At 38.0% G+C, this 27913-nt stretch overlaps 1 protein-coding gene across 3 annotated transcripts in view; it reads left to right on the top strand.

Moving 5' to 3' along the window:
* Window positions 1-27913, top strand: part of LOC309479354 (connector enhancer of kinase suppressor of ras 3-like) — a 76250-nt gene that overhangs the window by 24920 nt on the left and 23417 nt on the right. For all 3 annotated transcript variants that reach the window (XM_082143437.1, XM_082143436.1, XM_082143438.1), the window contains exons 3-13: window positions 1729-1931; window positions 4017-4104; window positions 8379-8420; window positions 10841-10960; window positions 12705-12764; window positions 15024-15092; window positions 15366-15512; window positions 16491-16615; window positions 23632-23813; window positions 24074-24160; window positions 26124-26377. In XM_082143437.1, the coding sequence (XP_081999563.1) occupies window positions 1729-1931; window positions 4017-4104; window positions 8379-8420; window positions 10841-10960; window positions 12705-12764; window positions 15024-15092; window positions 15366-15512; window positions 16491-16615; window positions 23632-23813; window positions 24074-24160; window positions 26124-26377 (1377 nt within the window). The remainder of the gene's footprint in view (window positions 1-1728; window positions 1932-4016; window positions 4105-8378; window positions 8421-10840; window positions 10961-12704; window positions 12765-15023; window positions 15093-15365; window positions 15513-16490; window positions 16616-23631; window positions 23814-24073; window positions 24161-26123; window positions 26378-27913) is intronic.

Raw genomic sequence — 27913 nt, 5'->3', positions numbered from 1 at the left:
TTTTAAGCAGTGCAATTGCTTTACATCATGTAACAGTTGAGCATGGGGTGTTGAATTTAATACACCAAGAATGATGCCTTCTAAGTGTGGATTAAATTTCAATGTATGTAATACAGTCTCTTTACTTTTTGCTGCATCTGCTGAACAAGCCTACATTCATTGCATTCCAGAAGTGGATAGAAATTGTCTACTAAATACATAGTATTGGGCATATCAAGCATCAAGTTTTTATTTACAACTCAAGCAAGTGTTTTAAATCCATGGCGTAAAAGGACACCATAAAAAACAGAAGTGAAATGTAAACTTGTTAGGTAGTGTAATGTGCAAATCTAATTGGTGTGGATTGCAACCCGATGAATCTTTCACTGCTGATGAAGCAATTGGATTAATAGCTCTCTCAGTCAATGCCATGCAAGAATCACCAACTCTTTAAACTAAAATGAAATAAATAGTGAATAAAAAATTAAATCTGGATAAAGAAGGCAAATGTGTTTCTAGTATAGCTGCTTAATGAATGCATTTGGATTTGAAGTCATTTTAACTGCTCGAGTACTCAACAGATAAATCAGCTAAATGCTTGTGTTGGGAAGATGGTGATGAAGCTGGTCAATGTGTCAGACTTAGACCGCTTCTTTGTGCCTTGCTGTTTTTTCAGCATCTCACACCATGAGCACTGCATTTAAAACAGAGTGTCAAGTGAAAAAGCTTTCAAAAACATCTCAAGACCTCTGTTTCATTCTGTCAGTTGTGTTGTGTCAACTGGTTTTGAATGCATGATCACAATCTGTGTACCTAATCCTCAACAGTGTTGCACTTCCACATACAGTCCTCGACTCTTATCCCGGCGAACTATATGGCATCACCCAATATGCCACTGTAACCAATCACAGTAATGAAAATGAAAAGGTTTGGTCACATGTCCATACCTGTATAGCTGAAAGCATATGCGTTCAGCCGAATGTAAACCCTTTCAAAGTATACTCCGTTTGATAGCATGCGCGAACACAAGCGCTCGACACATGCGCACTAGAAAGCTTTACCTTTGTCCAGTGTCTTCGCTATTTCGCTCCATAAACAATAAAAATGACTTTGTACTCGTTTAAACTGGAGTTGCATGTATCTCTTAACTCCCCTCACACAAGTTCTCATAATGTGGACATCTTTTTTTGTTGTTCTGTCTCAGTTTCTTTTCAAATGTAACACAAAGGCCAGTGTTGCCGCCTTGTGGATAAACGAATTACTACAACAACAACAATTTGATGTATGTGCGAGCAGAGTGTACATTCAGTAGGGCTGCACAATTTAGGAGAAAATCTAATATGCATGACTGTCTTATCTTCATCATGTTCATACATTAAAGCATCACACTTTAAAAATAGTATCAACTCTTTTGTTGATAAGCGCTTCTCATTACAAATATGGGAAGGTGATTCACAGAGGCAGAGATGGAGTTCATGTGGAGCAGCATTTGCTGTGAACCAAGCCTCTCTGAGACGCTGAAAACAGTGAGCGGCTTCACTCTGAAACACGCAGCACATACATTTAATTAAATCGCAGCCTTGATTAACATGCAGTTAGAAAAATCATGCTGTGTGTGTACGGTAAGCATGTACTATACTGATGACGATATTTACATCATGCACACTGTACGCATGTCCTAGCATACACATAAAAAACAAGTATACTTTGGGCTTTACGGTAATATATCATTTTGTGCCTCTTCCTCAGAACTATGGTGTGGAAACGGATAACTTGAAGAATCTGGTGCTGAAGATGAGAGCTGTGACCAACAGCCTTCACAATGCAACATCAGAACGCAGGAAGAGTCCTACGTATGAAAGCAACACATCTAGCAAGCTCCCAAATGAATTCCTCTCCTCTGTGGTTGAACTTATTGGAGCTGCCAAAAGCCTCCTGGCATGGCTGGACAGGTATAAACATCCCTAGTCATCATTTCTTTACATATTATTTATGTTGCTTATTTCTATTTCTATTGCTCCTTTATGTATGTATGGAGACATTCATTGGGAATTTAAGCATGTAAAAGGTTGTGCACTGATGATTTATAAGGAGCTTTTACTCTGAAGAAACTCTGAAGAAGCTCATATAATTCACTGCAGAGTCTGAACTTAGACTTGCATGAGCAGCACTTACAGATTTTTCCAGACAGGGCAGACAGTTGTAACCAGATACAATCCTCCTTTCTTTCCTTACCAGTCTGTGCACAGCTAACCACATCTTTCCCATGAAGGGTGAGATTTTTGTGAAGCTTTGTTCAAAATGCCAGTTAGCTGCCTTGCTATATCCTCTCTACATAGGCAGCATCCTTACTGAAGTGGACCCTGATAAGTGACTGGTTTACAACACTCTACATACACTGAAAAAAATGTGTTTCACTCAGAAATTGCTTGTAAATTTCACAAATAATTATGGAATTTTGAAGTAGGAATGCTGAAATAGTATAATCTTTGTTTTATTATTCCTTAAGAAAAAAAGTAATAGTTTTACAGTGCAGCTACTCCAGAAACCACAAAAATGTTCCTTTCATGGTTCCAATAGACATGATCCACTCATAAATGCATATAGGCTTTTTACAATACTGATTTTAAAGCAGATTTACAGTGATAACAGGAAAATAATGCAACAAAGTTTGTTTCGGCTGTACAGCAGATCTAGAAGAAAATAGCATCATAGTCCAGCTTAAGTGAGTTCAGTGATGGTTCATTTCTGTTGAAAAAAAAGTTATTAATTTAGTTCATTTATATATATATAGCAGTTCTGGAGAAAACAGTGATGTCATCGTCCAGCTCAGTTCAGTTCTCATATAATGGTGTCAATGCAGGCAGATCAAAAATATTGTTCAATATTACGTGTCCCCCATCTAAGCAAGCCAAAAGCCAAAGGCGGCAAGGAACCAAAATTGCGGCTGTTTTCCCACCTTAAAGTTAAAAGAGTCAATTGTGTTTTTCCTAGAAGCATGGCTCAACACGGCTGTAGTGCAGTGCATTAAGAGTTCATTTGGTGTGGAGATGCAAAATGCCGCAGAAATGGAATTCAATCATAAGACAAAATGTAGCATTGCTTTTTTCCATTTCGACAGACAGTTAACAGAGTCAGGGTCTCCATTCAAGTAAATAGTTGTAGTACTTGCATGACTAGAAAGTGTGGCCCAAGGGCGATATAAATATGGCCACAGAGTGAGCTGTGTGACAGAGTGAGCTGACTTGTCTTAAAGGAATTTTTATTTTTTATTTTATTTTTTGACATTGCATGTCGTTAAACTAACTAAGATACTAAACATAAAATACATTGAACATTTGAATTTAATGTAATTACTTATCCGCTGTCTTTATTTATTTATTGTCGCTACATATTCTGACAAAAAGAGAAAAATTCCCTACACAGAAATTATGCTTGATATGAGTTAGAATTTGTTTAGTCTAGTTTCATTCTAGAAGTTCATCCACCACCACCACCACCAAAAAAAAAAAGTCCAACAGCAAAAAGGAATTGAATATTTGTTTCTTTCTGAACAATATTTCTGAAAGAATTCATGCAAGTGTTTTATTAACAAAAATACAAGCTTTATGTTTCTGCTTTTAAACTCTTGAAGGGCAAGGCCGTTTACTTAGATTTTCAAGTGCCTTACTCTAACCACAATTTTGTGTGGATATTATGACACAAAAGAACATTCCTTTAAAGTCAAAGCCACTGGTACTATTATTATGATGTTTTAACCACAGAAATTCAGTGATATTTTCTCAAGTTATATGGTGTCATTCTTCTGATCTGTCTGGATAAAAGAAATGGAAACTGTTTGACTGCACTTAATGGAGCTGACATGGTAATGTGTTTAATCCCAGCTCCAGTTTTTATGACCACCGATTCAGAAAATCCAGATGGAAATAAAGTTCGGCCACATCAGAAAATCCTATGCAAGAAGTTTGTTGTCCTGTGCTTTTACACAGCGTGACATTTGTTGTAAAGTCTTTAACCTTAATTTCCTCTGTCTGCAGAACTCCCTTGACGGGAATCAGTGATTTCACCAGCACCAAGAACAAGATCATTCAGTTGTGTCTGGAACTGACCACTACAGTTCAACAGGTCAGTGTGGCTTTTTAGGACAGACACACATGTTCATTTTTTAAGCTCTCATGCATTTCACAGTGGGGGATTTAGAGCTGAAAAGCTGAAGTCTGAAAGTCTGAAGCTAGTTATCTGACCATGTGCTGTCTTGCTGTGTTTGCTTTGGGGGATTTACTTCAGACCCCCCAACACATCAGTCACAGCTTCTGAGTTTACAGTTTCTTTAACACAAGCCAGGATGCTCTTCAACATGGCTGCCAACATTCCTCCATGTTATCTTCCTTGCTTGTGGTTGCCTTCTGCAAGAGCGCTTTCATAGCTGCCATAATCAGAGATACTTCAAGATGGATATTGGTTTGATAAGTACATACTCTCCTGTCTCGTTCCTTGGCTAGTATTCATGTTTAGATTGTTTAATAGAATGTTTCAATATTAAATGAGTTTTTGACATTAGCAGATTGATCAGTACCGGTTTTCAATGAAGAAATTCCTCATTTCTTTCATGAATTTGTTTTGGTGTTTTCACACAGTAGGAAGTCTTTTAAGAATTTGAGAGACTTTTAACATTATGACAGCCCTGCATAGATTTTCTTTTTGGGAAATGAACTATTCTGTGGAAGCTGTGGAGTGACTACATGGTTTGGGTTGGATCTTGGCTGACTATGTAGAACCCTATCATTTCAGCGATGTGGAAAACGTGGTCAGAATTGTGGAATCTTGTCTCTGTGTGAATTAATGGTTTTGTCTACCATTCTACCACTATATGAGGACATGAACACACGAACTTCATGTCCAGAGCTGCTTGCAGAGTCACTTCACCAGCATCTTACCATTTAATTTGATAAAACTATCATCATATACATGCACAAACTTAAAGGTCTTCACGACAACTCGAAGAAATTGTGACAGAAATATATTACTATTGTACAGTACCTCTCAAAATAATAATGATAATACAATTATTAAAACATTATTTTTTAAAGGAATAATCACACAATTTGTCTTCCATGTTTAATTTTTTTTTTTACCACTTTGTTTGCCATATTGTTTGCCAATAAAACCATTTTTAATGGAGCTATTCCTAATAAAATAAAATAATTATTTTTACCGTGGATCAGTAACTGAGCGCACTTGTGGTTTCATTTGGGTTTTGTTTTAAACCACTGTTTTTGATAATATATTTGTTTCAAATCTTAAATCCAGAAAAAATGTAACTTCACAACACAGCTTTTCAACAACAACAACAAAAACATTATATATAATAATAATTTTATTTTTTTCATAGTAAATAAAAGGTAACAAATAATAAGTTGTTGTAGTTTTGTGAATTCAGTTGATTAGACATGTTTTTGATTATTAAAGTTGAATTAAACCATTAAAATGGAATCCAGAAAAAAATACAATGGAAAAACAGAATTCAGAAAAAAATGAAATGGAATTTGAGAAAAAATTAAACCCATTTCTTAGGGTCCTAAGAATATAATTTTTGCTAAACTTTAAATTATTGTTATATTGCATTATTTGCATAAGTTTCATAATTTCAATTAATTAGACATGCTAAAATTTTATTTAACAATTAAATGCCGTACAGAAGAATTAAAATTTAGAAAAAACGGATTTCATATTGCACTTTCACTTTCTGTGAAAGTGAAGATACTTATATTTATTTTTTCATCTATACTGCGGGGCAGTAGTTTGTTTTCTTGATTCTGGTTGTTTGAAGAACGCAGCTAAAGTAGTTCCAGGCAGGTCTTCTTGACCGCATTACAGTTCCTTATCACTTCAACAATTTTTTTTTTTTTTTTTTAAAGGTTCTAACAGCCTTCAACAGCAAAAGAACCAAAACCCATGATCACTTTGAACAAGCAAATAAATATATAGCAAAAAATTACATTTTATTAAATTACAAATGTAAAAAACATTACATTTAATTTCATACAAAACATACAAAACAAACTCACACTTACACACATACATGGACACATACACATGCACAGACACTTGCACTTCCCCTGAAACTTTATGACTTTATTACAACTGAAAACTACAGAACATTTCTCAGTTGTGAGAGATAGGAACGTCGGTGTTCTTCAAGCAGTTAAACGTACAGCTTCACTATTAGTGAAGCGCTGTTGTCGAATACTGTTGAGAGATGCACAGACTCAAGTAATTCACACATACTTAATCTCTCTCGGTTACATGGTAACCATAGTATAAATGGAATAATTGACTCCGGGCTGTTAAATTATTAGAAAAATAATGCACACTCAAGGTGTAACTCCACTTCAGTTGGTGGCTGTAGTATATTTTTTGATTAATTCAATGGCCGGTTGTTAATTATTCCTTACTTCACATTTGTGCCTATAAAAACACACTAAAATTATTTTTACCGTGGATCAGTAACTGAGCGCATATGATTGATAAGGAATGAACACAGAGTTAAGGAAAGAGAGTGGTTGAGAGAGAGACATAATCAACCAAGAGTTTCTATAGAGAGTAAAGTGGAGCCAGTAGCGATCTCACCTAGACCAAAATGGTCAGAAACAGCATGGGTGTTTTCAACAGGGGCTCAAGGGTGTCTGGTACTCTCTATCACAGCTTTTCTTAATCGATTTGACACATTTCTCCAGACTCAGGTCACTGTTCTCAAAACAATTAACACAGTGGTCTGAACAATTTGTTATTGTCCCAAACAGGTTGTACATTTTCCTTCATTTCACAAGTTTGTAATCGTAAGTGGTAAACAGATTTGGCTTGCCGTCTGCTATAGAGGGGTTCAGAGAGGATATTCTACTCGAGCTCCGATTGCCCCCCTATTATACAGGCAAAATATGGTGCAAAAGGAGGAGAAGGGGAGGTGGAGGGATGCAGAAAGAACTAACAACAGGAAGTGGTAAGAGGCTAGTTTTTATACCTTGGTATTAATAAGAAGATTAGATGGGCGTACTCCTCCCGAAATAACGTTAATAACTTCACTTCATGCTAATTACAAATCACATGCATCATTTTCTCAAAACACTGTGAACAAAATTCTCAAATGTTTTCACAGTAGTTCATACAGCCAACCAAAACTTTAATATTTCAGGAAAAAACAATTGCAGCTCTTTTTATTGGTTTTACAAAAATCACAATCATTTGTGCACCATTTTTCGAAACACAACAAACAAAACTCTTGTTATTTGTTATATTATTCACACAACACAGGAAATGCAAATTTCCTAATTGTTTACACAGCTATCTTAATTACAAAAAGTATAAAAGGGGGAAATAAAGAAAAAAGAAGAAGAATGGGAAAAGGAAGATGAGGAAGATAATTATTATTCCAAATAATTATACCGGTATACATAAAATATGTAGTAACTTTTTTTTTCCATATGATCCATGACTCGTGAAAATATATGCTGTGATGTTGATGAAACTCTTTGACCAGATGTAAATGAGAGGCAAGATCTATAAAGTTGATTGATTCTATGATTGCAGTACATTTATTTATTTATTTAGTTAATTTTAGTTAATTTTATTTTTTGGGGTGAAAACTCATCATTATACAACTAAACTCGTCAATCTTTGAAGAACACGATTAAAGAACACGGAAAACACGTATTTTCATTCCTGTATTTGTGTATCTACAGCTAAATTTATCATCAAATCAACAGAGATCACACTTTTGTAGTTTTGATGTTAATATTTATTTGTGATTAATGCATCACTTGAATGAAATGCAGTGCTTCATTATGCAGTGAATACTGAACTGTTTCGCCAACATAAGAGTGTGTTTAGTTTTCTGTGTTAATTATTTTGAGAGCAACTACATTCATTTGGAGAAATGTGTCAAATCGATTGAGAAAAACTGTGATGTTGAGTTGAGCCCAGTCAGGAGTTTAATGATGTGGAATAAAGGTTTTTATGTCTCATGTGAAGAATCTGGGCAATATGTAAATGACCTTTATATAAAACCAAATGTACAAAAAAGTTGATCACAAAAAAAAAAGCCTTTATTGAAGGTTTCTTCCCCTTCTACCCTTAATGCACCAGATGCTGGTTTTCCTTGTCTTGTCTTGTCTTGTCTCTCTCTTCTTCACATTGGTTTATTCCCACAATGTGTTGTGTAATTATCTTGTCTCGGAGTGGACATGGAGATGTGATTCAAGGCTGAAAGCTGTTTTTTTGAGGCTGGAGGTCATTCACTGTTGCTCTGTAATTATACAACATTCCTGAATCTGAACTTTTTGTTTTTATTATTCACAGTGGTTTTAAACATGCTCTGCAATTTTTCTTTCTTTCCTGCACAGGACTGCACTGTGTATGACATGGAAGAGAAGGTTTTGGATGTTGTAAGTATCTTTTGCATTTCCATTATTCATTTTCATATATAAAGTTATTTGTTATTTCTTTCACTTGTGTAAATGGAGATAAGGTGTCTCGTTTTAGTTTTAGAGTTTTATATTTCTCAGATTCTCAGGCATGGGGTAAAATGCGAAAGTCTCATTATATATATATATATATTTTTTTTTTTATTATTATTATTATTATTTTTATTTTTTTATACAGCACATTTCTACTGCCTCAAGTGCAGCCCAAAGTGCTGTACAAAGCCATCGATAAAACCAAACACAGAAAATACAAAACGCAACAACATAAAATTAATATTTAGTTCTCTCCTGGGTCAGAGTCAAACGCCAAGCTATAAAAGTGCTTCTTCAAAGCCGTTTTAAAAGAGGGCAAAGTGGGGACAGAGCGGATGGCAAGTGGCAAGTTATTCCATAACCTAGGACCGGCTATCGGAAAGGCGCGATCACCTTTTTCGCTTGAGTCGGTACCTGGAGCAATAATTTATCTGCCGATCTCAGATTCTTTACTGGCTGGTGCGGAATAATAAGATCTGAAAGATAGGAGGGCGCGAGACCATTTAAAATTTTACAAATTATTAATAGGGCCTTGAGGTCGATCCGAAATCTGATAGGTAGCCACTGAAGAGATGTTAGAATCGGGGTGATTCTGTCCCTCTTTCTCATACCGGTCAATAGTCTAGCAGTGGCATTTTGAACCAGCTGCAATCGATTCACCAATGACTGAGAGAGTCCTAAATACACCACATTACAGTAGTCCAGTCTGGATGATATAAAAGCATGGATGATCGTCTCCAAATCTCTAGATGAGAACATAGGTTTAATTTTAGCTAAGTAGTAGAAACTAGTTTTCACCACAGCACTAACTTGTTTTGCAAAATTCAACTCGGAGTCAAAAAATATACCCAGATTTTTTGCGCATGGGTGAACATTTCTGGAGAGTAGCCCCAAGTAGCTAGAGATGAGTGGCGAAGAGCTAAGAGGGCCAAAACAACATCAGTTTTGCTCTCATTTAAGTGGAGAAAATTCTCAGCCATCCAGCATTTTACATCATCGAGACTTTTGATGTAAAATAACGCGATCATCAACTTTATAAAGCATATAAAGCAAATCTGCCTAATGTTACTGAATAAAATGTCGCCCCAGGACGAACTCTAGGACTGTGAAGCTTTGGGGGTGTTGATGGACTCGATCTACTCCATCTAGGTTTTGATCATCGTTCTGAATCTGATCCAGACGTAGTCTTTGACAAAAACATGATTTTCTCAGCTTTTAGCTAAAAATTTTGCTTTTTTATTAAACTTACACACATTCAAGTGTTGATAAAAAAAATGCATTAAGCATAGAATATTGCATAGAATATATTGTTTTGTCTAAAAGCAGAGGGACTTGCTCAAGTGCAGTGAAATGTGAATACATGTGTTCACACATGTCATACGTGCATATTGGGAAGGGTGAAGGAAGTTTAGAATTGACATGCAAGCACACGCTCTTGCATTAAGTCTAGGCATAATAGGTTGACAAAATCACACACACAAAGCTTGAATGGGTTGAGTCCTGTATTCCTTCCCTGTCAAGCATCTGCGGAAGAAAGAAAGGCAGCCCATTCATGAGAAGTTGATAGTATAATTGGGCTGTCTGCAATACAAGACAAATATAAACTACAGGTCAAAAGTTTTTTACAGTTTTTTTTTTTTTTACATTGAAACACTAATATTGTTGAATATTGTTACAATTGTAAATAATTGTGATGGCAAAGCTGTCACAGTCTTAAGTTCACAAAAAGTGGTAACTTAAAAATGGTAACATAAAATATATGCTTTTAGTCAAAAATATTATTTAACATCACTGAACCAACCTATACATAAACTTGAACATATCAGTTTATACCAGCTAAATAATTTTTTATAGGTTAGCTCTTTACTATATTAAGGTTATACTTTGCACAGTTTACCATTCAAAAGTTTGGGGGTAAGTACAATTCCAACAGCGACTTATTAATAAATCAAATGAAACCATGTTGTTTAATGCTGTTCTCTCCAGTGTTTCATCCAGAATGTTACAGTTCAGTTTGTTGACACTCCTGTCCTTGTGCACTGAGCGGAAAATTAAATCAAAGCTCGGATAGCATTCACTTTGTTTATGCAGGCCCTGTGGTTTATTTATGTGCTTGGCTTGGGTGGATTCATGTGGAATTTGAAAGTGTATCTGTTTTTCTAGGCACAGATTAAAGATTGCATTAGATTAAATTAAAATAAGTGTTTATATTATTGTTACAATCAACATGTTAGTCCATTTAGACTCTGGAAACCAAAAATGCACAGAAAACATCCTGAGTGACAGAATTTGAAGATGTAATTCATGCAGGACTGTTTTTCTAAACACTCTGTTCTCCTGAATTACAGTCAAAGGTGTTGAACGGTATTTGTGACCAGACTGTGAGAACCACGTCTGATCCTCTCATGAGCCAGTCAGCATGTCTGGAGGAAGTTCAGCTGACCAACATCAAACCAGGAGAGGGATTGGTGAGAATTATTACTTATAATCATTATTTATATTCATAATGTTTTTATGTTATTCCTAAAAAGGACATCTCAAACCGGGTCATAACGACAGAAATTAAAATTCTCTCAACATTTACTCACACCCATGCCATTCAAACACAAAAGGAAAACATTTAAAGAAAGTTTTAGGTTTGTGCATTTTAGCCAGTTTTCCTTTCAAGTACTCAATAGATCAATAAAATGAGTACTCAATTTTAACTAAAACATATTTATGTATAATATATTATATATCATCAGTTGTTTTTATTTTATTTTTATGAGAAACATCGAAAAGGAATATGATCATTTTAAATACAGTACATTTTTAAATAGGTCAATAATATATACTGGTAAATTTAATTAAATTCAATCAAACTCATAATTCTAGATTATCTAATAAGATTATTCAGATATATATTCAAAACATAATATTACAAATTCTATATATCCACACAAAATGACACAAATGCATAAGTGAACTTGAACTGTTGATTTCTTGTCAAATACATACATATAACTTAAACAACTTAAAGTGATAGTTTACCAAAAAAAAAAAATTCTGGAAAACTATGGAAGACCGATCAACTGTTTGGTTACTGAAATTCTTCAAAATATCTTCTTATTCAGCAGAAGAAAGAACTTCATACATGTTTGGAACAAATTGAGGGTCAGTAAATTATGACATAATTGTCATTTTTGGGTGAACTATCCAATTAAGCTCAATATTAGGACTTTAATCTGCACAAAAGCACACTAGTGTCATGGACTTGACGTTGATAGTTGTGAATGCACTCTTCTAGCAACAGCACGCTAAAACAAGGGCAACTAAATCACAAATAAAATTGTATTACTATATTGTTCTCATTATAATGTCATGTATATGACAGATTTGCTCTGTACATCTTGCACTTTACCATATTTTCATTATCAAAGTGATTCCAGGGATCACTGAACTTTCGAAGCCATAGTTTCACTTTATTTGTCTGGTCTGGACAGCATGTCGTCCCAACACTATCAATAAATAAAATTATGAATTCAGAAGTCTTTGATTATAGTTATGTGGACTGCTTTTATGACTCTTTTTAATGGTGCTTTTGCATCAGTGCAATCAAATCCTTCAGTATGTTTCCCTTTTGTGTTCCATGTAATGAAAACAAAAGGGTGTCAAACAGGGTCTGAATTTAACGAGGGCTTGGGGAAAAAAAGATACCAAAATGTAGAGGAAAAAATGCACCTGCACAATTACGGCTGTTCCAATTAAAGTGAAATGTGAAAAAGAAATGAAAAGTGTTGATTGCTGCATTACATTCGAGCTGCTCATGTTGTATCAGATTTATTTTTAACGTTTTTGCACTGTGGAGCATTCTAACCAATCACACACGTTTCTATTGAGCTCATGAACGCAATGGCCAATCAGAAGGATTCAGATTAGTCACCACTGAAAATGTTAAACTTTTTGGTACTTCTTTATTGCTGGTCTAAGATGGTCTACCACCAGCATAACCGAGATGGTGTTCCTTGTCGGCTTTGATTACAAATGACCAGCTTGGACCAGCTAAGTAAAACCAGTTGTCGTCAGAAAATGAAACTAGCGTATAGAATATGAATCAGACTTCTATTTTCTCTGCATGTTTGCAGGATCCGGTCTGAGAACTGTATATAGTGCTGCTCTCTCTCTATTTCTGTTGTTTTTCATGTTTTCTCTCCCTGTCTTCCTGTTGCTCAGGGCATGTACATCAAATCCACCTACGATGGGCTTCACGTCATCACTGGCACCACTGAACATGTGAGTAAGGGCTCTGATGACATAAGCATTTGATTCATCTCTATTCGCTTTTTGATGCCAATGGCTGAGATAAATTTAGCCTCTGTGTGCACGTAATGTTCAGTCTAAATGAACAAACTCAGAAATAGATGGGGCTTCTTTTAGATTGCAGACTGAACAGTGTTTGTTAGGGCTCCAGATGGCGCACATTGTACTTTCTCAGTAAGAATGTTGCCATACATGTCAAGTTTAATTAGATTGCATTCCTGAGAATGCATGAACTGATTCTGTAAAATCTATATCTTGAATGCAATACAAGCCACTTTAATCTTAGTCTTCTGCATGCATAAATGTCATTTCAGAGGTTTGTGAATAATTTTCAACATGTCCATGGATTCTTAAAGTATTTAGATTAAATTCACAAAATATAAAGCTGTTAATTTTTTTAAATAGCATAGAAGAAAAGATGGGAGTTATTCTGTTATTTGAAATTTTGATAGTGTTATCAATATATTCATCGATTCAGATTCTGTATCGTCTCTGCAAAGAAAAGATGGTTGTATGGATTTACATGCTAGCCATCATTGAAGATCACAAGTAGTAAATCTTGAACATGATGATGTTTAAGGGTTAGCTCACCCAAAAATGAAAATTCTGTCATTAATTACTCACACTCGTTTCGTTCCAAACCCGTAAGAATTTTGTTCATCTTCGGAACTCAAATGAAGATCTTTTAGATCATAGAATATGAGATTATTCTGTCCCTCCATTGACATCGCTACCACTTGAGCAACTACCACTTTGACACTGAGCAACTGTGATATTGATATTGATATTGATGATATTGAGCAACTACCGCTTTGACACTTAAGAAAGTTCATAAAGAGAATGTAAAACTGATGCATACGAATTGAGGAGTTTAGTCCACATTTTCATGAATTTTCATTTTTGGGTGAACTGTCGCTTTAATTTTTTTAATGTTTAAAAAAATTATAATTTCATTGCCTTAAACATGCAAATCCCCTGACTTTTTGTGACCTGTTTAATAACGGACATTCTAGACAATGTCAAAATTGCACAACGCTTCTGCTCCGAAGCTAAATTCCCACTGCTCAAGTGATGATTCATGCACCACAATTGATGATTAATTTCAGATTGTTAATCACACTGACATTTGCTTTATTGTCATGGTATCGTTTATTTTTATTACAAAACAACAAAAGCTTGACTGAGTCAAACCTGTTCTCAAAACCTTTTGGACAATTCGTTAAAAACAACAGCTCATACAAGTCATTTGTTAGTGAATTATACTACACAGGTGTGTTGTTTGTTTTTGCGTGCGGCCCTTTAACAGCGACGCCACTGAAAACACAGCTGTAATGTGTGATGCATCTAGTATTCATTTTGTCAGCTATTTTTTTATTATTAAATGTACTTCGTTTTTTATCATGATCATTTAGTCAACCTTGTCCGGTTTTTGTTTAGTCAAGTTTTAGTCGACTAAATGTCTGAGCATTTTAGTTTAGTTTTAGTCAATGAAAACTTAATCACATTTTCCGTCATGCTGCATAATGGTTAAACTGGTAATAAAGATTATTTTGCTCAAAATAATACTTTTTTTCATCAGAATTTTTGCACTTTCACGTTTCACCTATAAGAGAATGTCAACCCATATGCATGATTTATTGTACCTCATCATTGACTATTTATCATATCAATTAACAATCTCTGTCTACCTTATAAAAACTGGTAAATCAAGAAACTTCTCTCAAAAATTTAAACCTAATAGTAATTCCAATAACTCCATATTCAGCAAAAGAAAAAAAATCATCATAGTTTTTATTAATGAAAATGAACACTAGGTTGATCATTTTAGAAATATGTAAAAACAAGTTATGCCCAGCAATTTGATAATTGAATTTGAGAAAATCTGTAAAGCATGTGTTCATATAATGTACACTGTTCTTTAGAAGACATGCTCTTACTTTGTATTTCATGTTTTGATTCATGTGCATGCATATATGTTGTGCCTTTATTTCTGTTTGTGGTGATGCCTATTTATGAACCCACAACTTCAAACTCAACAAATCTGGCCAGCTCAAAAAAATTTGATTTAATTCATTAGTGATAAAAAAGGGCCAATTTTTTTTCTTATTTAAAATTATTTATATATTTAGTGAGGGGGCTAGGGATTGCATCTTGTTTACAACAATTACAAATGGTTTTGACAGAATGTGAATATTTAAAGTAAAACAAATACTTATAGAATGTCCCCTCTAGTCTCCAGCAGATTTGACACACAAGATCCACGCTGGAGATGAGGTCATCCAGGTCAACCAGCAAACAGTGGTAAGCATTTCTTTATTCCCACAAGTTTTTTGTATTGTACAATGGTATTTTCTATTAAAATAAACCCTTTTTGTTTTTCGTAATTACGTCATTTCTCTCCACCCCGTCTGCAATATTGGATCAATTTCTTCACGATTAGTCGTATTTGTGCAGACTCATGTTCAGAAGTGCGTTCTCTGCGGGACTGTGCCATGATTGTGCCTATGATAATCTGAAAAGCCTGAGCAGAATTCTTTTCAGTAGTTCTTAAGGGCTTGTGCTTGTTTGCTCCAGGTGGGCTGGCAGCTGAAGAACCTGGTGGCCAAGCTCAGAGAGGACCCTAAACGTGTAGTTCTTATTTTAAAGAAAAGACCCACAGGAACCTCAGGATTTACCCCAGCACCTCTCAAAAACATGCGCTGGAAACCGCCCGTGCCTCAGGTGAGTCATTCATAACGCATTAACAGTCATCAACTCTCACATGAACATAGAAGTGAACTGAATTGTGTTTTCTGATGGAAGAATACATGCATGAAATATTAATTTTATACTATATGACCAAGTATACACTTCTGGTCAAAAAGTTCAATGTTTTTTTTTTTTTTTGTCTCTTATGCTCACAAAGACTGTATTTATTTGATCAAAAATACAGTAAAAACAGTAATATTGTGAAATATTATTACAATTAAAAGGAACTGCTTTCTATTTGAATATATTTTAAAACGTAATGTATTGTGAACAACACCGATCTTCAGTGTCACATGATCCTTCAGAAATCATTCTAATCATTAAAGGGCTCTAGTTACACCAAGGGAATGTCAGCAATATTATTTGAACAAAGTGCTGTGGTTTATTATGGAGGCCCGCACATGACATGCAGGAAATCATGCAGGATCATGGCCTCGTTTTACTAAATCGTTCACTTAAATTAGTTAAATCAAACAAGGGAACGAAGTAGTTCAACGTGGCCATGATTTACTAAACTGAGGAAACAAATTAATACATTTTGTCAATGAATTCTTAATTCATGGCCATGATTTAACTAAAACAAGTGAATGAATTAGTAAATTGTGGCCACGCTATATATATTTTTTGTTTGCATGTCATGTGCGGGGCTTGTTTCGGTTTATACAGTGATCCCAAAAAGATTTTGGAGTCACACTTAAATGTCTAATATTGTTTGAACAGTTGATCTATTGTTGTATCATTTGAAAAAATATAATTAATCATTATATTATACTGTATACATATAATCCATTTATTTCCTAACACATCATATTAAGTATTTTGTTTGATCAAATGTTGCTACATTGATATATCAGTTTATTATTTGTTACTCCATTTAGTGATGTCTTGATGATATGTGCCTTTTAATTTGTGAAGAGATGTTTTACAAAAGGTTTTCCTCATGTTCTACAGAGCTCCACCTCTCCCAGTAAGAGTCAGTCACCAGACGAATCTGCCAAACTGTGCAGTAGAAAGGACAAGCCTGCCATACTGGACCTGTACATCCCTCCACCTCCCTCAGTGCCTTACACTCCACGGTGAGCCTGAAGCGAAAACCTCCGTCAATGTTCTCTTGTAACATGTGGCATTCAAATACCTTGTGAATATCATAGTGTTTTGATTATAGTAAACATTCATTCCAGAGTATAATGGTATTTAGGGCTGTCACTAACGATTATTTTTGTAATCAAGTAATCGGTTGATTATTTTGAAGATTAATCGAGTAATAGGTTGTTGTTTTTTTATAGGTATAGGTTTTTATTACAACCCAAAAAATAAAAATAAATATCCAGTGAACAATAGCCTTTAAAATGACTTAAAATCAGAGCCGATCCTTACCTCCCTGGGGCCCTAAGCAAAATTCTGTTTAGGGGCCCTCATACCTGACCCATGAGCCATGAACCATTTGCCATTGCCACACAGTCACACCTGACACCCCAGTGTTCCCACTACAATCCCTCCTTTAACTAGTTCTAGTGAAAATGTAATTCCTGATATCAGAAGACATTGTTACTAGTAAAAAGTTCATTCTTAATATCAAGAATTCACATTTTAAATAGTACAAATTTAATTATTGATATCAAAAATGCATATCCTGTGAATGAATAAAAGCTAAAATGGCGCCATAGCATGTCACTGTGTTTTAAATGATAAAAGTAATTCTTGATACTTGATGGTTATTATTTACTGAGGGATGTGCATCCATATTGACCAGAATCTCCAGCCAATCAACATTTTAAATTCAATGGAGCCTATCAATAGTCAATGTCAATACATGGCTTTCATTATTGCATTAGTGCAGAGTTGTAACTAAACCTTGACTGAGCGACTAGATAATCATCGTCTTGTTTTAAAACGTACTCGGTTACTAACGTAACCTCGGTTCTCTCTAGAAGAGGGAACGAGTACTTGCGTAAGAATATCTTACGCTAGGGGAAAACCTCTTTTCCTCGAGATATTGAAGCCAAAAATTATCCTTAATTTTGTAATAATGTAAAACGCATTGCAGCAGCATGCAGACATGGGCGAGACAGCTCGCGCGCCCATTGGCTGCTCTGCGGCAACTGCACCAGCCTATCGATGGAGGCTCCTCATGACGTCATAACCAATGAGGGCGCTTCGCGCCCAATACGTCATGTCCCGCCGAAATCGGGTGGGGCCAGGGCTATAAATACGGCCCAGAGAGGCTGGTTTGGTCAGTTTTTTCATCGCAGAAGCGAATCAGAACATGACGCATGCACGGCAAGATACGCAAGTACTCGTTCCCTCTTCTAGAGAGAACCGAGGTTACGTTAGTAACCGAGTACGTTCTCTTACGAGAGGTCTCTCGTACTTGCGTAAGAATATCTTACGCTAGGGGAACACAATGTAAAACGCCGTGCGTGCTTGAGACATAACACTAACGTCCCAAGGGCAGGTGCCCGGGGCTCATACAGTGCTTAATCACAAGGGACTCACAGAGAATCCGGGAAGAGGGGCTAGGATAGCATCATTCCTGTAATATTGAGCTCTGATAAGAGCATATTATATCAAGTGTTCCACACAGCCAGGGCGAACTCAGCCTGGACTGGTAAATATGGGGGACTAACGTATTGCCCACAGAAGTATATAGGCGATCAGTGATCGCCGCTCTAGCAGTTTCAGCATCCCGAGCCGATAGCATCGGGCGGGCAATACTGAAAAATTAAACCGAGAGCAACCTAGCTTGCAAAGCGGGAACCTCGAGGTTATAAAACCTTATAAATGTAGACGGGGAGGCCCAGCCTGCCGCCATACAGATATCTTGCAAGGCAATCCCACTGGACCAAGCCCACGACGAGGCCATGCCTCTTGTGGAGTGCGCTTTGACACCTATCGGGCATTGCAGGCCCTTGGATGTGTAAGCTAACGCTATAGCATCAACTATCCATCTGGATAGACTCTGTTTTGACGCAGCTAGTCCCTTAGAACGTCCGCTGAACAAAACAAAGAGCTGCTCCGTCTGTCTGAAAACAGATGAGCGAGACACATAGGCTCTTAACGCCCTGACCGGGCAAAGGAAGCCTGCGTCCCCTTCCTCTTCGGATACCGGCAGGGCCGACAGTGAGATAACCTGTGCCCTAAACGGTGTGTTGAGGGATTTAGGAACATATCCGTGCTTTGGTTTGAGTATGACTCTCGAGTCATTCGGCCCAAACTCCATACACGTCGCGCTTACTGAGAGCGCTTGCAAATCCCCTATGCGCTTCACTGAAGCGAGAGCCAGAAGAAACACTGTTTTGAAAGACAAGAGTTTCAGATCTATTGACTGTATTGGCTCGAATGGGGCACCTTTCATGGCTTCCAGAACCGTAGAAAGGTCCCAAACGGGAACTGAGGGTGGTCTGGGAGGGTTCAGCCTCTTAGCTCCTCTAAGGAAGCGAATGACCAGATCGTTCCTTCCTAATGACTGGCCAAGCGGTGGTTCAGCGAACGCTGCTATGGCCGCCACATAAACTTTGAGCGTGGATGGGGTTCTGCCCTTATCCAGAAGCTCTTGTAAAAAGGAGAGAACCTCCGGCACCCCACAGCGTGAGGGTGAAGTGCCACTCGCTGTACACCAGCTAGTGAACACAGACCATTTTGAGGAATAGAGCCGCCTTGTAGATGGAGCTCTAGCCTGCGTGATCGTGTTTAACACTCCCGCTGGGAGGTTAACGGGTACCCGTTGATGGCCCACACATGTAGGGACCAAAGCTCCGGGCGAGGATGCCAGATCGAGCCGTTCGCCTGCGAGAGGAGATCCCTCCTCACCGGTATCGGCCACGGGGCGGTACTCGTCAGCTGCATCAGGACTGAAAACCAGACTTGGTTTGTCCAAAAAGGGGCGACGAGTAGCACTGGGCATCCGCTCTCCCTGATTCGCTCTAACACCTGGGGTAGGAGCGTGACAGGGGGAAACGCATAGAGCGGGCAGCGGGGCCAGACGTGAGCCAGCGCATCCCTGCTCTTGGAGAAGAATTCCTGACAATGAGCGTTCTCTTGAGACGCAAATAGGTCTATTTCCGCTCTGCCAAATGTCCTCCATAGCATTTTGACTGTCTGTGGATGTAAAGACCATTCCCCTGTCGGCAGATTGTTTCTGGACAGTCTGTCTGGTCCCACATTCAGATGGCCGGGCACATGCGCTGCCCTGAGCGAGCGCAGATTGTGCTGAGCCCAGACCAGGAGGCGATCCGTCAGCCTGTGAAGGATTCTGGATCTGATACCTCCTTGGTGATTTATATAAGCCACCACTGACATGTTGTCCGAACGGACTAAGACGTGGTGTCTTTTTATATGGGGACAAAAACGCCTCAGCGCGTTGTCGACTGCCATCATTTCCAGGCAGTTTATATGCAGAAGCTTTTCCCGTTCTGACCACTGGCCGAATAACGGTCTGCCCTCGAGCAACGCTCCCCATCCCGAGGTTGAGGCGTCCGTGGACACCACCTTCACACTCGAGGAAGTCCCCAGGCTTACACCTGACCGGTACCAGTCGGTCACTGTCCAAGGTTTCAGAGCTGCGACGCATTTCTGATCGACCTTGATGCGCGCGAGGCCGGAGGTCCAAGCTCTGCGCGGCGCGCGCGCTTTCAGCCAGTACTGCAGCGGGCGCATGCGAAGCAGACCCAGCTGAAGCACTGAGGATGCTGAAGCCATGAGACCCAGCATCCTTTGAAATTTTTTGAACGGGACCAAAGCGCCGTGGCGAAAAATCTCTGTCATGCGCTGAATGCTTAGTCTGCGCTGCGGCGACAGCTGACCAATCCTCACTGCCCGAAAGGAGAGAGCAACTGTCGTCCTCCAATCGCACAGCTTCTTCATAGTCCCCCATGGCGGAAGCGGCGGCAGACGGCGGCCGCTGACCGGCGGTGAGAGACTGAGGTGATGCAGGCGGCGAAGCTAGCGGGCGCACCGGCGAGCTTTCGCGGGATGGAGGAGGTTCAGGGACCCGTTGAGCGCGGCGCTTTTTACGGCGCGGCAGCTCGGCGGGTGAAGGCGCGGGCGCAGCTTCACGAAAAAATGCCCGGCGAGTCCGCAGAGTCACCATAGGCATAAGATCGCAATGAGGGCAGCCGCCCTCGGCGAGCGCGATAGCTGCGTGATCCTCACCCAGGCAGGAAACACAGATGACATGGTGGTCCCCGTCGCTGAGTGGAGCTCGGCATGAGCCGCAGGATGAACGAGGCATCTTGAAAAAGACGCTCGTGCTCTTTTAGAGGAGATAAGTGTGAGTGTCGCAGCGGCGAACACACACACAGCAATAAAAGGATATGTACGCCGGAAAGCGTTAGCAGGAATGGCGACTGAAGGCGGCGAGTTGTCGACCGGCAGCTTCAGATGCAGAATAATCCCGCTGGGTGCTTGTAGTCAGACGGCGCGGCTTCCTCTCAGGATCCAGCGATGTGTGAACTCGCTGAAGAGATGAAAAACTGACCAAACCAGCCTCTCTGGGCCGTATTTATAGCCCTGGCCCCACCCGATTTCGGCGGGACATGACGTATTGGGCGCGAAGCGCCCTCATTGGTTATGACGTCATGAGGAGCCTCCATCGATAGGCTGGTGCAGTTGCCGCAGAGCAGCCAATGGGCGCGCGAGCTGTCTCGCCCATGTCTGCATGCTGCTGCAATGCGTTTTACATTATTACAAAATTAAGGATAATTTTTGGCTTCAATATCTCGAGGAAAAGAGGTTTTCCCCTAGCGTAAGATATTCTTACGCAAGTACGAGAGACCTCTCGTAAGAGAACTATAATCCCGACAGATGTTTCTGCTGGAAAGTGCACGTTTCATTTCATGCACGTGCATATGAACGCGTGACGCGGTTATCTTTTCCGAGCTGCAGTTTATAAACAAACACCGTTGTCCTTTGTCGTTTATTAAGCATAATAAATCAACTCACATCAACTTAACTTTAGCCTCCTGGTCTTTGCTGACATCAAACTTTGAGAGGAGAGAACACAAGTCTACCTGAACTGTTGCCGCAATTAACTCTCATGGTGTTTTTTTCTCTCTCTTTTCGTGACCAGAAGGATAGTTCCGCTTCATTTTGTCATCGATATTGTAAACATTGATTGACGCGCTTTGACACGAGGGGGAGGCGAGGCCTTGAGTAATTTGCGGGGCCCTACGCACCTTGCGTAGTGTGCGTATAGGGCTGATCGGCTCTGCTTAAAATACATATACATATATAAAATGACATAATATATAAAATGACACAAGGCCTTTTTTTGTTTTAAAACAAATATTCAGCAATATTATTGATCTGTCTGCATTGACACCATTATATGAGAACTGAACTGAGCTGGACGATGACATCACGGTTTTCTCCAGAGCGGCTATATACTGTATATATAAACTAAATTAATAACTTTTTTACAACAAAAATGAACCATCACTGAACTTAAACTAGACTGTGACGCAATTTTCTTCTAGAAACAAACTTTGTTTCATTATTTTCCTGTTATCACTGTAAAGCTGCTTTGAAACAATATGTATTGCAAAAAGCGTTATATAAAGCTGACTTGACTTGACAAATAATTGGTTCAAATAAAATATCAAAAGCAAATAATCATATGGTGCATATAAAGCAAAATGTCTGAGCATTTTAGTCTAGTTTTAGTCAATGAAAATTTAGTCACATTTTTCGTCATGCTGCATAATGGTTAAACTGGTAATAAAGATTATTTAAACTGGTAATAAACAAAAGTTACACTTTACAGCAGGAATGAGCAACGTCGGTCCCTGAGTGCCGCTGTCCTGCAGAGTTTAGCTCTAACCCTATTAAAAACTCAGGCTTTCTAGTAATCCTGAACACCTCCATTAACTTGTTCAGGTGTGTTTGATGAGGGTTGAGCTAAAGGTGTGTATACGCCATGTCGTAATTACCGTAACTATTCTGACTTGTAAAAAGTATTCATGTGATCGTAGAACTTAATTTGCGTAGAAAAGTCATTTTCAGAGAGCTAAGCCTTGTACCACGGGGCCACTGCAGATTTATTTGGGAGTTAATAATGCAAGAGAAACATTTAAATCTGAATCCAAGGATGTGAACAGCTCCAAGTACAGCGTCATGTGTTGTCATCTCTTATTTACTGTAATTACGACATGGCGTGAACGCAGCATAAACTCTTCAGGACAGTGGCCCTCCAGGACCGAAGTTGCCAATCCCTGCATTACAGCATGATCAAATCCTTGTTTAAAATTAGCCAAACAACATTTAATTCAAATGTCCAATTAATCTTGAATATTCTTTACGATAGAAATGCTACGGCCACTGTAATTTCTTGAACAAGAACATGTGGACACCAAAACATGTAAACTCAGAGAGAGGGTTTAACTTTTATTTTGAAATTGCAATGAACAACAGTTCACATATTTAGAAACATTAATGTATTCTCCTGTGTTGGCAGAGGTTTATAAATGCTTTCCTAGATGAATATTACAAACAACCCAAACTCACAGCATATGCAGAGATGTAGTTAAACCGAGTTGCTGAGACGTTCTCCACACACATAAATTATAACAGTGCAACACTTCACTATGAAACACAAAGCACGTCAGACTTTATATGCGTTCCCAAATGCAGTTCATGACTGTGGAGCAGCATTTACTGTGAATAGAACCGCTCTGAGAATAATGAAAGCGTTGCGCTTCACTCTGAAAACCGCAGTGCATATATTTATTTAATTGAATCACAGCCTTTGTGATTTCACAATAGCACAATGCTGTATTAGAATTCTTAAATGGTTTTAAATATATTATGCAGCCTTAGAAAACGGTCTAATAATGCGAGGATTATTTTTATAAATCAAGTATACTTGACGATTCTCGATTCATGTATACTTGATGAACTCACGATAAATTTGAGTATACTCGAATTTAACCGAGGAATCGTGACAGCCCTAAAGTAACATCGGATTCCATCACTTGGTACCAATGCATTACTTTTCTGTAGATTTCTGACTTTTCCAGGCTCTGTATTTCTGAAATTAGAGTAACTACATTATTTAAGTGTTCCTGCTGATTAAATAAACGTGTGTCCGCTGTTATAGGGAAGTACGGAATGGCTCATACAGCAGCGTCAGTGCCAGACCTAAAGGCTCCGAGTCCCCAAACTCCTTCCTGGACCTGGAGAGCCACCGGCGCTTCACAATTGCAGACTATGACAAAATATCTGTTCACCCGGTTGAGGTCAACGTGCAGATGCGTCCAAGAGGAAGATCCTCATCACATGGTCAGTATTTCAGATTTACAGTAAACCATTGTTTTATGATTTTCATCATTGTCAAATGTCAACTTTTATTTATATAGCACCATATAAGGTGCTGACCAAGGTGCTTTATTGGACTAAGACACAGGACTACTTCATCACACTGAATTATAATATATTATATAATATCTTAAATTAAAGAATTCCATTGGCATGCCAGGTCCTCTTCTATGTTTTCATTGAGTGTGACTGTAATTGTCTGTTTTTCATGAATATACACACAGGTAAACAGCGACCTCTGTCTATGCCAGTGGATACAAGTTTGAGCGTGGCAGACCTGTGTGCGAAGCCCTGGACTCAAGGACGGAAAGGTACAGAACACCTTCACAAGCGTGCCACATTAACTAATCCAGTTAAGCCACTTCACAGGCCTCTGTGACAGACACAGATAATTTGATGTTTTTTTACTGGAGAACATGTGTGTGTTCACACTTGGCAGGTTTGGTTGAATTAAAACGAACTCTGGTGCGGAAATAGAAATAAGTCTGAACGCTGCCATCCGAACCTAAAAACAGGATGCGATGTCACAAGATAAGAACCTAAAAAGGACCGAATGCTCAAGTATGCCTGGTTCTTCTCATCATAGGAGCGATGTTGCCCATTACTGTTCGGTACAGGCATCAGAATCGCGTCTTCTTGCAGCAGATCTTCATTTGTGTGTGTAATGAAGGAATTCATGGTGCTGGTTTGATTCCTTTACACATTTTATAAGTTCTTAGCTGGTAAAAAGATGACAAATGGGACAAAGAGAACCAAGAAAAAAAGAGGGAAAAAAAGAACCATGAGAAGCAAACTACAAGTGTGAACACACCATAAGAATCAATATTATTGTTGCTCCAAAAACTAATTTAGACTTGTCCCATCAGTTTGTAAAAAACAAGAAAAAATTTGCACAATAATGTTCTTATATCCTAGTGTATATAACACTTATACATTTAACGTGTTCTAACCCAAAATCCAAAATGATAATCCAGACTTTTAACTTTGTACAGTGACTATATAAAGCCAGTAACCTTCACATGATATACAGTATGCAAGGATACCAAGAAGGCACATGATGAAACTGTGCAAAGTAACATAGCATAATGTTCCTGTAGCTCAACTTGTAGCACATGCCATTACTACATTCACGCCATGTTATAATTACTGTAAATAAAGCTCTGTATGCTTTCGAATCGTGCTTGCGGTAATTTGATGTGCCGATACACCAATCGGTCTGTACAGCGCCGCTTCAAGTCCGACACAACTTAAATCTGCAGTGGTCAGGTGGCACAGCGGCCAAGTCGTAGCTCTCAGAAAATTACGAGTTTACACGTTGTAATTACAAGTTCTACAAGTACGTGAAGGCTTTTTACAGTTTACGTTACGGTAATTACTACATGGCATGAATGTACCTAGAAAACACTAGACTGGGTAAACCCAGCCTGATCTGCCGGCGATTTGATATCACCCTGCAGCTCAGGCTGAATCCCTGTACATTTATCTCTGCTGCTTCCTTTACAAATTTGCGGGAACCAATCACAAACTGGCTTATCCACCTGGCGCGCTATTGGCGGGTTTAATCCAATCCGATTCCAGAGCCGTTACAGCTCTGTCCAATTCCTTTTAACCTCTCGGCGATGCTCAATAAGACTATAACCAATCAGGAGTGAAAACAGAAGAAGGCTTGAATACACAAAAGGTAAAAAGATAATTAACAAGACACAGGTAAAACATATGAAGGCTAATCAAACACCATAGTAACTAATACATAACTACACATGTGTTTTCCTACAACACATAGACTGTAACATCTGTTAGCTGCTTTAGAAAAACATCTACGAAAAAATTTGTAATTTGACACTTTTAATCAGCAAGATGCATTAAATTGTTCAAAAGTGACAGTAAAGGCTTTTATATTGTTACAAAAAAAATCTTAAAAAATGTTGTTCTTTGGAACTTTCCATAGTTGTTTCTTAGTCATTTTTACTGTATATTTATAAAATAAATGCAGCCTTTGTGAGCGTAAGAAACTTCTTTCAAAAACTTTAAAAAATCATACTAACCCCACATTTTGATTTTCATAGTATATATGAAAACCACTTTTCATAAAAGCAAAAGTCTACTCACAGGAATCTGTAACCAAGATTGCAAGAAAAATATCCCAACTGCAAATAGTGGATTACACATTTGCAGATAAAATAGTGACAATTTTTACATACCATGATTGTTGAAACATGAATTTGTTTTAAAACATCTGTAAATGACATGGATTTTTTTAATCTTCTGTTGCAGGTGAAGATCTTCCGTACAGATACCTTAGCAACGAGCGAATACCAACTATCGCTGAGGAGGCCTCGGGCCCGGGCTCGTCGTACAAGTTCACAGCCGAAAGACCCGCTTACGGGATGGACTACTCGCGGAACAGCCGATTCCTTGGCAGTGCAGATCTACACAACAGCGCCACCATTCCTTATCAGGAGGACTTAGTCAAAAACACCCCCATGACGTCCTCCCCCAAACGGCCTCCCGCGGAGCCCTCGCTACTGGTCAGTTGGATCACACGGCTTAAGCTATTGACTCACTAACGCCAGCTTGCCCTTCTCCCTTTGTCCAGCTGTGTGCGGTGACTCTTTTCTCATGTCCTCCTTTTTCATGCTTTCTCTCTCCTTTTCTCGGGATGTTTCTTTGTGCCTCTTATTTGCCTATATTGCTACTTGACTAGATTGCCTTAATGTGTCTAAAAACGACTAGAATTTAACCTCAGAAATGTATGTTTGGAAACACGTGTGGGGGGAAATGAGATACATTATCTCTGGTCTGCTCAGTTGTCTTTTCAGAAAAATTTACTTGTATGCCACAGTATTAATTTGTATATGATGCCATTTGAAAATGTATATCTACCTCAGCTATTTCCACCGTGGTATCTATGAAATTCAAAGTGTTTATGTAACAGTGGTACTTTTACATAGTTTATGGTTGGTAAAAATTAATCTGGAAAAGAAAAGAAAAGAAAAGAAAAGAAGACTGCTTTCCAGTCATTTTTTCCAGTTCTGCTAAACCCACATGTTTTTCCAAACACTTTAGTCAACTAATATCTAATCAGAGAAACAAATGCATCATGTTGTTTCTCTTGTCTTTTTGCTTTGGATGTGTAACCTTCAATAGATGTAATTGGAGGGTTGAGCAACCTTTTTTTTCCCCAAAGTTTCTATGAGTTTCATCATGGTTAAATTGTGTTTTCTCCTTTATGTGTTAGGAGTATGAGTTGTGAGTAAATTATTTTTAGATTTTTTTATTATTATTATTATTATTATTACATTACACCAAAGTAAAACGTTTTTTTTATCTTTTTTGAATTTGTGGTGTTGTGCCTTGCTTTTGTGGAACATAACATGGGTATGCTATATTGACAGTATTTTTTATTTTATTTTTTCAAATGCTTATTGCATGTTGAAAAAGTTTTTTGTAAAAACATTTTTCTTATTTTTCATTAAAATTATGATGTAATTTACTCACCCTGTGTCATTAGAAATCTGTATTATTTTCTTTCTTCCATGGTAAACAAAAATGAATGTTTTGCAGGTTGTTTAAACTTTTCTGTACCACAAAAGTGGATGCTGCGTACCTGTCAAGCTCCAAAAATCTTTGGCTTTAGAAGACATGGAATATGACAATATTTTTATTTTTTAGTATTGAAAAGAGAAGCTCAGACATTATTGTAAAAAAAAAATCTCCTTTTGTGTTCCACAGAATAAAGAAAATAATAAGGTTAATAATAACGTTTTGAATTAAAAGTATAGTTCAACCAAAAATGAAAATTCTGTCATCATTTACTCGCCCTCAAGTTGTTCCAAACATGTACGAATTTCTTTCTTCTGCTGAACACAAAAGAAGATATTTTGAAGAATATGAGTGATCAAAACAGTTTTTTCCAAACTATGGAAATCAATAGTGAATCAGTTGAATCAGGGTGAATCAGTTATGACAGCTGTCCTAGCTTGTCGCTGTAAAATCTATGCTTTTTAGCAATGCAGATATTAAATTGTATTTGCTGAGGAAAAATAGCACAGCTTAAAAAAATA

This window comes from Leuciscus leuciscus (genome assembly GCF_965113295.1).
Source record: "Leuciscus leuciscus genome assembly, chromosome: 17".
Taxonomy (NCBI): Eukaryota; Metazoa; Chordata; class Actinopteri; order Cypriniformes; family Leuciscidae; genus Leuciscus; species Leuciscus leuciscus.
The sequence above is the reverse complement of the archived record's forward strand: the minus strand, read 5'-3'. Positions and strand labels throughout refer to the sequence as shown.